A 12,623-nucleotide genomic window follows, 5' to 3' on the forward strand; every position below is an offset into this window, starting at 1 on the left:
AATATAAGTGAGCCCTGGCTCCAAGGAAAGCCGTGTGGGAACTGGGGTTTCGTTTCCTTGTAAAGAACACTCAGTGTTGGCCAGTGCCATGGAGCCTTTAATCCATATGCATCCATCCTTCAACAAGCCACAGTGTGCTTTTGGAAATGCTGTGTAGCTTCTAAATCAAATGACACTTGCTGAGGCTTCTCACATGACCCTTTCCAAATGCATTAAAAGCCATAGTCTCTCTTACTGAATCACAGATCCCGGACACTGGAGAGGACTTGGGTGGGGGATTAGATGGAAGTGACCTGCCTTGAACCTCCCAGTGGTTAGAGCCACACGCCATCGGTTACAGAAGCACAGGTGCGGGTCAGAGCGACAGGGACACAGGTTCCAGCCGGGGGAGCTGGCTGTGTCCACCGCATACCCAGCACTGTCCACACACTCCATCCGGGAGTGGAGGCGGGAACAGTGCGTCTATTCGATTCTCTACAGTGAGCTGACCAGTGATGAGATGATGGCGAGGATTTAAGGGCGTCCGGTGGGTGTGAGTCAGCTTTCTTCCTGTCCCTCTCAATGCTCTGAGCTCCGGGGGATCAGCTTAGTTCCCTGGGAGCTGCAGGAATTCCAAGGTGCAGCCTGCATTTGACAAGCAGGTGTGAGTAACCCAAAGCTTTTTAAAGGACTCCTGTCAGCCGTGCCTTATGGAGATGCAGGCTCCCCTTCAGGACCGCAGGCTCAGGAGAAATATGATAAGGGGGTTTCAAGTCTCCAGGCCGGCCCTAATTGCCTGCCCTCCGGTGCATCTGGGAGAGGCCCGGCCGGGGGGAGTTGGGAGCTGGCCCCTCAACCCTGGGGGTGTCTAGTCCCAGCAGGTCTTGGGAGTAGGACTTGGCTCCACCGGTGCCAATGACCTGGATTTCATTCCCTCCGCTGAACAGCCCAGCCAGGCTGGCTCTCTTCTAGTTTAGAGTTCCCATTGTAAATCCCCTGGGACACAACTGCCATGAAAGCAGATCAGAAGTTCTTCAAGATCAGAAGAGGTTTTTTTTTTTTTTAATTCTCTGTGTCTGCACGTTTGGCGCTCACCTTCCTGGAACAGCTCTGGGTGTTGGGAGTTGTTTTCACATCCAGCAGTACTTCCTCCGTATTCGTATGTCTGTACCAACGGCATCTCTTGTGGGTGGTCTTTAGCCAAAAGTAGCTCTTAGGAGAGGCGGCGGGGGTGTCTGGGGGCGCCAAATCCCAGCTTGGTCCCATGCCCACCCGTCAGTTGCTCCACTGAGGGTCCCCTTCGAGCGCCCTGGGTCTTCTGCAAAGCGGGCATGACGAGGGTGGGTACCCGTACTGGCTGCCATGCCTGCTCCTACGCTGACTCACTGAAGCCTCGCACACCCTGCTATTATGCCCTTTACAGATGGGGAGACTGAGGCACGGGAGGGCTAACTACCTTGGCTGAAGTCTCACAACCAGTCAGGGGCAGAGAACCCAGGCTGCCCACAGGCTGTCTGGCCGCAGACTCTGAACACGGAGCAACCACTGAGCCGCCTGTCTTGGTCGGTTGGCTGGTTGTTGGGAGGTGTTTGTTCCTGCACGTTGCTGGGAGTCTGCTCCGCCGTGCCGGTGTTGCTTCTGAACTGGGAGGTTACAGCCGGCTGCACCGCATGTCCCGGCTCTGATCCGGGGCCTGCAGCTCGCTGTGCCCGCATCGTGCACACAGGAGGTGATGAGAATCTGCTGCTTCCCGACGGCTGGAGTCAGGGTTTTGCAGACCCCAGCCTCGGGTGGGATCTGCAGCGGTCCCAACAAAATCGGGGGTGCGTGTCCTTCTGCAGCGGGAAGCGGGTGTGAATGACTTGGGTCGGCACAGCTCGAAGCCCTAAATCGGTGTTTAACGTTCACTTAAGGAGAAAGGAGGCGGGCGTGGGGGACGGCCGCCCCCTCACCGGGCGGGCAGCCTGCACAGCCCGCAGAGCCTGCAGTACCCGCCGGCACTGGGAGATGGCGCCCTTCCCCAACTCTTGAGATTCTCTGCCTGCCACCCAAAGGCTGCCTCAGGTCCCTGCCTTAGCCAGAAAAACAAGCCCGAGGCGCCCCTTCAGCTCGCGGGTCTCGCACCCGCGCTCAGGCCAGGGCCGTCGTGGCTGTCAGCGTTCTCTGTCCCTGGGAGCAGAGAGTGGAGCCCAGGAAGGCGGTGTCCCTCCTCGGTGGCCCCAGAAAGCCAGCGCCTTTCCGCCTGTCTGCCCTTCTGGCCTGCCCCGGGAGGGAGATCGATTTCCACGCAGACAGAGAGTGTCGTGGGGTGCTGCCCTTAGCTGGGGGGCCTGGGGGAGCGCCTTTCTTCTCCGTCAGAAGCCGCCTGCAAACTCTAAAGTCCTGTTAAGATGTGTGACTCCATCATGCCTGTGCTTCAGAGGGGACTTCACATGTCCTGGCTCAGATGCTGCCAAGGGCTGGGGAGTTGTGCCAGCCTGCCCGGCCCCCCGGCCCCTCTGCCTGGGCACCAGCTCCCCCCACCCCACAACCCCAAGGAGGAACCAGTGAGGACACGCACCCCTGGCCCCCAGGTCCTTGACCACCAGGTCCCCACCACCTGGACCACACTCACCCCGGGTGGGGCCGCTTTAGCAACCCCACTTGGAGGCCTGAGCCCCTAACCCACGCCCAGCTCCTGCCTGGCTGCCACGTGCCCACACCCCTCACAGCCTGACCCGGGAGCCCGCCCTGGGCTGTGCCGGGGCTGCCAGCAAAGGCCTGCCGTGTCCCAGCTGCCCCGGACTCCCAGAGGGGCCTCTCTGCTTCCCCTGGCCCCTCCGCCAGCGCTGCGGCTGGAGACCCCCACCACGAGCTGTGTTTGGAGCCAAGAGTTCGGCTGTCTGTGTTTCTGCTGGGCTCCGGGGGGCTAAGAGAGACCTGGCTGGGTGGGTGGGCGGGTGGGGTCTCAGAGCGGTGCCCGGGCCTGGCTGGCCGGCGGCCTTGAGGGTGGGAGAGCGGCGGCCCGCAAAGCTCGTGCGCCGAGGCCGCCGTGTCCGAGGGCGGATTTTGATGACTTGCGGGGCGGTGGTCTGTCTTTCCTCGCGGTCGACGGGGCTCTGCAGACCTCGCTGCCAGCAGCCAGGGGGCGGCGGGGAGCCGGAGTGGAGAGGAAAAATCCACCCATTTCCTGGGCAGATTGCGTCGGCCGCCGCCCGGCCGTGTCCCCGCCTCCTGGCCGCGGCCCCCGCGCGCAGCCCGCGCGGCACTCAGAGCCGGAGCCGGAGCCCGAGCCGGCGGCCCTTCCCAGCGGCGCGCGGGCGGCAGCGGACGGCGGGCAGCGGCGGGGCGGCCACACTCCCGGGCGCCCGGGGCGGCGCGGCCATGGCCGGGGAGCGCGGGGCGGCGGCGGCGGGCGGGCGGCGGCGGGCGGAGGGGGCGCGGGGACACGGCCGGGCGCCCCTGCCCGCCGCGGTGCCCGCCGCCTGAAGGCTGCCCGGGGCGCGGAGCCGGCGCCGGCGCGGCGCGGGCGCAGGAGGCGTTCCCGGCGCGATGTCGGTGCCGCTGCTTAAGATCGGGGTTGTGCTCAGCACCATGGCCATGATCACCAACTGGATGTCCCAGACGCTGCCCTCGCTGGTGGGCCTCAACACCACCAAGCTCTCGGCGGCCAGCGGCGGGACGCTCGATCGCAGCACCGGCGTAAGTGCGCCCGCCGCCCGCCCTGCCGGGGCCTCCTTCCCGCTCCCTCCCGCTCCCCAGCCCCGGGCGAGAGGGCGCCGCGCGGGGAGCAGGGCGCAGGGGCAAGGGCACGCGCGGGAGCCGCGAGGCTTCCGCGCGCCGCGGTGGCGACCCTGCTCCCCGCGCCCCCAGCCTCGGCCACTCCGCCGGTCGCGGGCCCCTCTGTGTGGCGCTTCCCGCCTCTGTCCGGTCCCCTCGCGGGGGCCTCCCGAGAGCCTGCCCGGGACTCAGAGGCTCGGAGTCCACATTCAACTAATACGTCCCTTGTTGACAAGGTTCGGAAACTGAGGCGGGGGTCTTGAGGACTTGTCCAAGGTCACTCAGCAAGTCAGAGGGAGACGCGGTGGCCCCCGTCCGGCCGGGTCCAGTCTGGGCTCGGCGCTGAGCCCGGCCCACTTGGCAAAAGCCGGACTGGACCGGCCGGAGTGGGGCCCGGGCGGCCGGGCGGCCGGGCTGGGAGCTCCTGCGCTCGGAGTCCCGGGGCGCCTTTCCCCTTAGCACGGGCGGAAGGCCCGCGGTCCCCGCGGCGGAGGGTGCAAAGGGGCCGGTCGAGCCGGGAGGCGCAGCCTGGGGCTCGCGCCTCGCCTTCCGCGCCCCCTCCCGCCCTGCCTCCCCAGACGCTCCTCGTCCCTTCTCGGTGCCCTGGGGGAGGGGGCGAGCGGCGGACTCGGGAGTGGCGGGAGCGGGGCCGGCGGAGGAGGGGGCGCGCCCCAGGCCGGCTCCCTCTCGGCGGGAAGGAGAGGTGAAGGACACGCGCTCCTCTCCCGCTCCGTTGCTTCGGCTGTGAAGGGCGCCGTGCTCCGAGGGGCTCTCCCGGTGACCCCTTCTGGCCAGCACCCGTTCACCTCACCTGCCCTTCCGAGGACTGCACGCAGCCCTTTCCTTCCTGGTGACTTTCTTCCTGCCTCGGGGTCCTGTGCCCCCAGGGCTGGAAATGAATGAAATGCAGTATTTGTACCCTGGACTCCATCCACCCAACTTCTCCCCATCCCCACGCTAAAAATAGCAGGGAGGTGACCTGCGGCCACCCAGTCGGCTGCAGGCTCTGTGCTCAGGGGGCAGTTTTCAGCCGGTCGTGTCCGCCCGGGCACCTGGCGGTCGGGACCTGCTGAGCTGGGCTGCAAGGTGACACCATGTCCGTGTGTCAGCAGCCGTGTGCGGCTCAGGTGTCGTGACGGTGCTGGGGCACACCTCGGGGCGAGGCTGGGTGTGACCCCTGCACAGCGTGTCACCAGCAACTTGGCGACATCTGCCAAACGGCTCGTGGGCGGCAGCCTGCGTGGGGTGGAAGCCCAGCATCCCCTCGGGGGCCTTCGCCAGGCGGGCCGCGGTTGCAGCCAGGGCCTGGGGTCATCCCAGCTCTGGGCTAACAGGCAGCTGAATGCTGGCCGTTCCTCCCCAGCTTCGGGAGCAGCGGAGCGCGACTGCGCCAGCCGCCCCTGCTCGCCTTGCCTTACGGGAGGAGATCTTGTTTCTGAATTACATGCGGCTGTGAGTCAACCAGCCGCTTGCTTCCCTGCCTCGCTCCTTCACCCAGCTCCCAGCCTCTGCTTACCCCTCCCTTCCACCGAACCTGTCAGCTGGGTCAGACGCCAAAACTCTGAATATCCCCTAAGTTTCAAAATCCCTTGAATTAAAAAGTATGTCTGAAAGAGCCTTGCCTGACTCCCTTCCAGCCCTGGGGATCCTGATGGGAGGCCGTCTGGGTTCCTGCCCCGTGTGTCAGCAGCTGTCTTTGGACCCCTTTCTCCTGCCCTTTCCCGGGGGCTGGATGCGGATGGTCATGCTCATGGTCTCACTTTCTCTCCCTCCCCCCCGCCCCCCAGGTGCTGCCCACCAACCCTGAGGAGAGCTGGCAGGTATATAGCTCTGCCCAGGACAGTGAGGGCAGGTGCATCTGCACAGTGGTCGCCCCCCAGCAGGCCATGTGCTCACGGGACGCCCGCACGAGACAGCTGAGGCAGCTGCTGGAGAAGGTGAGTCTGCGGGGGTGCGCGGCTGTGTGTGTGCGTGTGTGTGTATGTGTGCATGCACGCGCGCGTGTGTGCGTGCGCGCGTGTGTGAGTATGGTGGTGCGCGGCTGTGTGCATGTGTGTGTGAGTGCGGGGGTGCACGGCTGTGTGTGTGTGTGTGTGCGTGTGTGTGTGTGTGAATGCGGGGGTGCACGGCTGTGTGTGTGTGTGTGCGCGCGCGTGTGTGTATGTGTGCGCGGCTGTGTGTGTGTGTGTGCGCGAGTCCCGTGCTGGCAGCAAGGCGTGGCAAGCCTGCAGGTTGCGTCCCAGCTCTGAGGCCTCGCTTTCCCCCAGCAGGGCCCGCTGGGAATGTTGGTGAATGGATGAAATGGAGGGAGGGAGGGAGGGAGGGAGGAGACTCCCCCGGGGCTGCCCGGAGTGGGGGCAGTACCTCTGCCCCGGAGCGACAGAGGCGGAGTGAGGGGGCATCCGGGCCTCTCTCCCCTCTCCCACACAGCCGTCTAGGGCTCACGCCCACAACCTGGGGTCTAGGGGGCCAGAGCTGTCCCCGAGCCACACCTGGAATGCTCCCGTACCGGGAGCATTTCCCTGCCTCTGGGTGGTTGGACTGAGTGCTGGCCAGGCCAGGCATTCGCTCCTGCGGATGCCTTCCCTGCAGATTAAGTCATCACCTTTGTGACTCACCTGGGAACAGCACATGCGTGCTAATCTGCTCTTTCAGTTGCTCCTTGTAAGAGCTGGGTGAATCTGGTGAGATTTTCACCCCATTTCAAGACGTGGGATCTGGGTCCAGGGTGGCAGGCTGACTACCCCAAGGTAGACAGCCAGCGAGCAGGGGTGCCAGCTCTGAACCCAGCCAGCCCCCCGCCCCAGCACCCCCTGCCCCCGCGGAGGCCCGTGTCCCGGATCACGGCCATCCCGCCTCCCGGGCCAGTACACATGGGAGCCCTGGGGTCTCAGAACCTGAGCACTGGGTGTCCCGAGAGCTCCTAGGGGCGGGGGAGAGGGCAGCCCTTCTGCTCCATCACCACCCTCCCCAGGGAGATGGCGTGTGGCACCTCGGGACCCCTCACTCACCACACGCACACATGTGCATATGCACAACGGCACACAAATATACACAGACACCACAGGCAAATGCACACAAATACTCGTGTAGATACACCACATGGAAATGCACACAGACACTCAGAAACACACTCATATACACACATACCACACATACACACAAGTACATAGAGACACAGTCACATGCACACCGCACCAGGACACACAGCTTACACACCATGCACAATCACACGTAAACACACCACGCACTGCACACGAATTCACATGCACCACACAAACACACACGTATACATACACCACACACATCACATACGAGTGCTCACTTATGCACACGCCCCAGGAAAGCCATGACTCCCCCATCAGCTGAGCAGCAGGGGCTGTGGAGGAGGGGTGCGGGGGCCTGCCCTGGGGGGCTGGGGGGCCTCCGTCGGGGCAGGCCCTCCTTGGGGGGACTGGAGGCCCTGCAGCCCCGCGCAGGCCCAGTGCATCCGTAGGCCTCTCTGGAAATCAGGAGGGCAGGGTGGGGCCTTCCTGGAGCTCTGCCCTCTGGAAGGGGCTGGGAGGGGCCTCATCCCAGCCCTGGAGCAGGAGGGCGTGGAGGAGCCGCTGCCTGGCTCCCCAGGAGGACCCCGTGGGCTCTGCTCCACCATCTTCAGCCACCCCAGTAGATAACTGTAAAAGAATTAAAGATGCATGTAACAGGTTCCACACACATTTATTACCAGCAAACTAGACCAGAGCCTAATTGGGCCTTTAATTATTCATGATTGTGGAGGAGAGGGTGGAGCTTGGAGGGGCCTTGGGGGCTGGCGGGCAGCCCTCGAGCTCTGGGAGGCCTGCTCAGCTCCAGAAAGCTTGCAGAGCCCCCGGGAGCCCTGGCCTCGGGCGCCTTCCTGCCCGTGTCCGCCTGGCACAACTGCTGAAAAATTTAGAGCCCGACTTTACACCCTGGCGGGCACTGTGCTCTGGGGCAGAAGCCGTCCTCGGTGTGTGTGGGGGGCCTCCCACCCCCCCTCCTCTTTCCTTCTGAGCATCTGTTCTGTCCCTGGGGCTGGGGTCCCAGCTTGCCTGCTTCTGCAGCCTGGGGTCCTGTTAAACCCACCCCAGGAGCTTCCGAAGGCGAGCCCTGCTGCTGTTTGCTGAGGCCTGCAGTCGCAGAGGAGTCTGGCCCCAGTGTCTCCTGGACGCAACCCCCCGGCCCCCACTCCCCGAATTAGAGCCTCAGGCTCTATTCTCTGGGAAGAAGCTCAAGGCCCAGAATTCGAAAGCGTGGGCACTGGAGTCGGTCCAGGCCTTGCTTGGTGGCTGTCTGCTGTGACAGTTGCCAAGTCACCTAACTCCTCTGAGCCTTGGTCCCCTCTGTAAAGTGAGACTTGAGATAGCGCCTGCCTCCCAGGGTTTTGTAAAGATCAGATGCGATCCATAGCCCAGTGCCTGAAGCCTAGGAAACGTCCCATAGACACTAGTGATCGGGATCCCCTCCAGGCCAGGGGTGTCGGCCACTCGGTTGGCCGCTGCCCTGCCCGTCTCAGCACCCGTGGCCACCTTCAGCGAGGTGGGGAGGGGTGCCCCGTGCCGTTGGCAGCTGTGTGACCTTGAGCTCCTCATTCGGCTTCTGGGGACACATCCTACAAGGAGGAGGGTGGACGCGCTCAGCAGAGGGCCTCCAGGCTGTGGGTCTGAGACCCAGGGGCCTGACTGCTGCCTGGGGCTTGATTATCTGCTCTGGTTGGAGGGAAAGGGAGGCGCTCACCTAGCCTGGAAAGGACTGGAGGGGGGACGGGGGGACTCCATAGGGCACATGAGTAGCTTGGCATCTTTAAAATGTTTCCTAAATTTAAGATTTGATTTAAAACCATTTGAACTCATTAAAACAGGACTTCCCTGTAGCTGAAATGGTAAAGACTCTGACCGTGATGCAGGAGACCCAGGTTCGATCCCTGGGTTGGGAAGCTCCTCTGGAGACGGGAATGGCAGTCCACTCCCGTGTCCTTGCCTGGGGAGTTCCATGGACAGGAGAGCTTGCAGGCTGTAGTCCGTGGGGTCGCAGAGTCAGACACGACTGAGTGACTAACACACACAGATTCATTAACAGCATCCTTCTGGCATTTGAACAGCCGGGAGATCTGTGTGTGGCCTCCTGAGAGATCAGGCTGACGCCAGCGAGGGCCCAGCCGTTTCTGCCCAGCAGAGTCTAGTCAGCAGCCTGGTGGGTTCTGCTGTGGCTTCAGCAGTCCACCCAGGAGGGAGAGGGGGAGCAGGGTCTTGACTGCAGCTGCCGTTTTTGTCCCTTCCTCCTGCTATGGTCGTGCCTTAGGGGCTGGACCTGTGTGCTGGTAACATGTGTGAACGAGGCCCTTCCACCCCCCTCCTGGCGGTTGAGACAGGGACGTGGGTGGCTGCTGTGCCAGCAAGGTGATGGTGTTTCCAGCTGGTTATGGCCACTTCTGGCTTGGTGCATCAAGGATGCCTCCCTGGAGGAGGTGGCATTTGTGCTGGGCCTGGAAGGATAAAGGAAATACAAATTGTCTCAGAAGTCTGCCGTTACTCCAAAAGACAGAATAAACCGTTGTGAAGGGATGGGGGACAGGAAGACCTGAGGTAATAAATATATTTCAGTTTCCCCTGAAGCATCTAAAGAGAAAGGGTCAGAGGGCGTCATAGTCATCTACATGCTATATATTATAAACCTGAAATTTTAAACCGAACTCATGTGTATTACTCTCAGGTAACAAACCATAGAACCCCAGGCATTTTTCAGCGCCAAGTTGAGCAGCATCAGTTTTCCGACTGAGAAGCCTCTTGGTGTTTTGTTTTATTTGGTGGGGGGACTGCACTATCATCTCTTCTGTTACTGACCAGGCAAAGCTGAGCCTCACACCCAAAGCAATTTTGTTCCCAAAAGGGAGGGTATCTGCAAATTCAGCACACACACACAAAAATCAGAAATGAAGATTTGTGATTATGGAGTTATCTTCCCACTAGTGATTGGATTAGATTCTGAGAAAATGGCCCAGACGGCAACTGTGCACCTCTTTCCTCCTCCCCGCCACCCTCAATGCCTGGGCACAGAAGGGCAAGCTAGCTTCCTGAAAATAGAATGCACTGGCAGGTAGCTGCACTAAAACTGTTTTTCTTTTAAGCTCTCTGGAACCCTGTTGAATATTAAAGTTTCATCTTGAGGCTAGAATCAATTCAGATCTGCCTGTAAAGATGTAGAACAGCGATTCTTCATTTGCTGGGTGATTGATTCCTGACTCTTATGTTGTGAGTGCCTGTTTGCAGAGCAGTCATCTGCCTATGATACTGTGGGGTGTGATGGATGGTGTGTGAGATGCGGAAGTGGGGAGCCCGTCCCCTGCTCCCCAGCACTGTGCTTGTGCCCTCAGCCCTGAGGTTTAGGGGAGGGATCTGTACCCGGAGATAGAGGAGCCCAGCCATGCTCTTCATGTTTGTTGGCATTTGTGCCTGATGGATTTCATCCCGCAGAATAGACGCAATCGCCTGTCCCCACCCCGAAGGAAAAAGCCACCCAAAGCCACGTGCCTGGAGCTTTGACCGACAGGGAGCCAGAGGTCCCTGCACCCTGGTTGTAAGAACACGTCCTGGAAGATGGCAGAGGAGATGTTGACCAGACCATTTTCTCTGTTCAGGGATTCTTGCTCATAACAACCCGATACTGGTGACAAGCTAGTTAAGCCACGCACAGGCCGCCTCTGGCTCCCGCTGCTGTCTCTGCAGGAGGCAAATACAGTCTCCGGGCACCTGCCGCACGCTCCGTCCTTGAGCCTGTTTGTTGCCTTTTTGACAGGTGCAGAACATGTCTCAGTCCATAGAGGTCCTGGACCGGCGGACCCAGAGGGACCTGCAGTACGTGGAGAAGATGGAGAACCAGATGAAAGGACTGGAGTCCAAGTTCAGACAGGTGGAGGAGAGCCACAAGCAGCACCTGGCCAGGCAGTTCAAGGTACGCGTGCTGTGGCCCCTGCGCCTCCCCTCCCCCTCCCCCTCCCTCCCTCTCCCGCCCCTCCCCCTCCCCTTTCTCTCTCCTCCCCGTTCTCCCCTCCCCTTTCTCTCCCCTCCCTTTTCTCCCCTCCCCCCTTTCATCCCCTCCCCCCCTTCTCCCCTCCCCCTTCTCCCCTCCCCCCTTCTCCCCTCCCCCTTCTCCCCTCCCCTTCCCTGAGACTGTGATTCCACCTCCTGCTCCCACTCTCCCTCCAGAATAGCAGTTTGAAGCCAGGGAGGATCCCAGCAAGGATTGCCCTTTCTCTTGCCAACGGCAGCCTTCCTTGGAAGTAGAGAGGCCACCTGCCCTTGCCCTGGTTTGGCGGAGATTCACCTTGAAAGGGGCAGAGTTGAGGTGCGGTTTTCACACCTATTGGCTTCCTAGCCCAGGACCCCAGGCCCCAGCTTCTCCAGCCAAGTCACAGATTAGCTGGGAAGGGACACGATTGGTCCTTCCCGACCCACAGCTGCTGCAGGTGAATCACATTAGCCAAGGATTAGCTTAATTGATTAGAGCCGTTTCTGAGCAGGGATTGCTCAGGGCAGTTCTTCACATCTGACCTAATTTAGCGGCAACAGGGCTCGCTGTAGATTTGCAGGGAAGGCAGAGAGACACCAGCATCTTTCTCACCTCCCGGTTAGTCTTTCTTTTCCCCACATAACTCCGATGTTAAAGCCAGAGTTGGTTTCACCTAAAATTATATATACATATGTACAAATATGTATATATACACCTAGAGTTTACTCAGCTTCAGAATCATTAAATTGACAAATGATATGCAGCTTAATTAAGGCATACACGCATGTTAATTAGAAACCGAGCCCAGATATACATGAACGGGTCAGGTTACACAGCCCCGCTGGACTGCAAACTGCTGATGCCCTGGGTCTTCGGCCTTTTTATGCTAATGTTTCCCTTTGATGCTCTCCCTGCGTGCAGCAAGAGCTAATTCGCTTGTAAAAGCCGTACATTGTATAGACGGAATGGCAAGCTAATGAAGTTATAAATCTATATGATAAATAAAATGATAGCAGCTTGATTCTGTTGAGGAGAAATGAGCTGGTCTCTCTCGCTGGACTCAGGTGGACCTGTCCTTGCTTCTGACGTGTCACCATGCATTATCTCAGAAAGAGACTTTGACCTGCCTGACCCAAAAGAGCTTGTGTCTCTCCTCATAAGGCCAGCACTCTCTTCCCGGGGGTAGTCTCAGATTCCTCTAGGGATGTCTTCAGCATCCATGGGCTAGCTCCTCTTTGCAAGCATGCTCTCCTAGTTCCCACATCTTGAATCCTAGGGCTCTGGGGGGGACGTCAGGCTACCCTTGCTTCTGACCACACCTCAGTTGCCTTGAACTCTTGCAGCAGCAGTTGCTGTGAGGGTACCTAAATGACTGTGAAAGCAGTTTGTCTCGACTGACTCTAGTCTTGAAGCGTGATTTTTTTTAAGTGATGGTTAAAATATTGTCTGTTAATGGCTGTCTGTTTCAGGCAGGCTAGTAAGCTAGTTCTTCAACAGTTTTCATTTTCTTGCTTGCAGGGCTAACTTAAAAGAGTTTTTTCAATGCTGCAGACTGAAGAAGCAGTCCACCCCCATGTAACCATGACAGAGGGCCAGAGAGCTTTTTTGCACCCTGCATTTTTACAGTTATCTCCCGTTACTTAGCACCATGCCCCCAAGGAACCTTGAACACAACCAGGATCTCTTTTGCATGTGACTGTAGATGCATTTCATGAATAGTTTGAACCCTTGTCAATGCATTTTTTGAAAAAACAAAAACAAACAAAAAAAGAGATACTTTGTGTATGTGACTTGAAGCATGTAACCTTAAGATGTTGCATTCTAAACTGACAATAAAGACCTTTCCCAAATATGTTGGT

The 12,623-nt window shown here is 59.7% G+C and overlaps 1 protein-coding gene across 2 annotated transcripts in view; it reads left to right on the forward strand.

Moving 5' to 3' along the window:
* OLFM1 (olfactomedin 1) overlaps positions 1-12,623 on the forward strand; it is a 37,637-nt gene that overhangs the window by 8,524 nt on the left and 16,490 nt on the right. The window contains exons 1-3 of one of the 2 annotated variants that reach the window (XM_020879448.2): positions 3,147-3,660; positions 5,526-5,675; positions 10,552-10,707. In XM_020879448.2, the coding sequence (XP_020735107.1) occupies positions 3,511-3,660; positions 5,526-5,675; positions 10,552-10,707 (456 nt within the window). In that variant the 5' untranslated portion in view covers positions 3,147-3,510. Of the gene's footprint in view, positions 1-3,146; positions 3,661-5,525; positions 5,676-10,551; positions 10,708-12,623 lie in introns of those variants that run through there. The other variant, XM_020879449.2, reaches the window with a different exon arrangement.

This window comes from Odocoileus virginianus, chromosome 2 (genome assembly GCF_023699985.2).
Source record: "Odocoileus virginianus isolate 20LAN1187 ecotype Illinois chromosome 2, Ovbor_1.2, whole genome shotgun sequence".
Taxonomy (NCBI): Eukaryota; Metazoa; Chordata; class Mammalia; order Artiodactyla; family Cervidae; genus Odocoileus; species Odocoileus virginianus.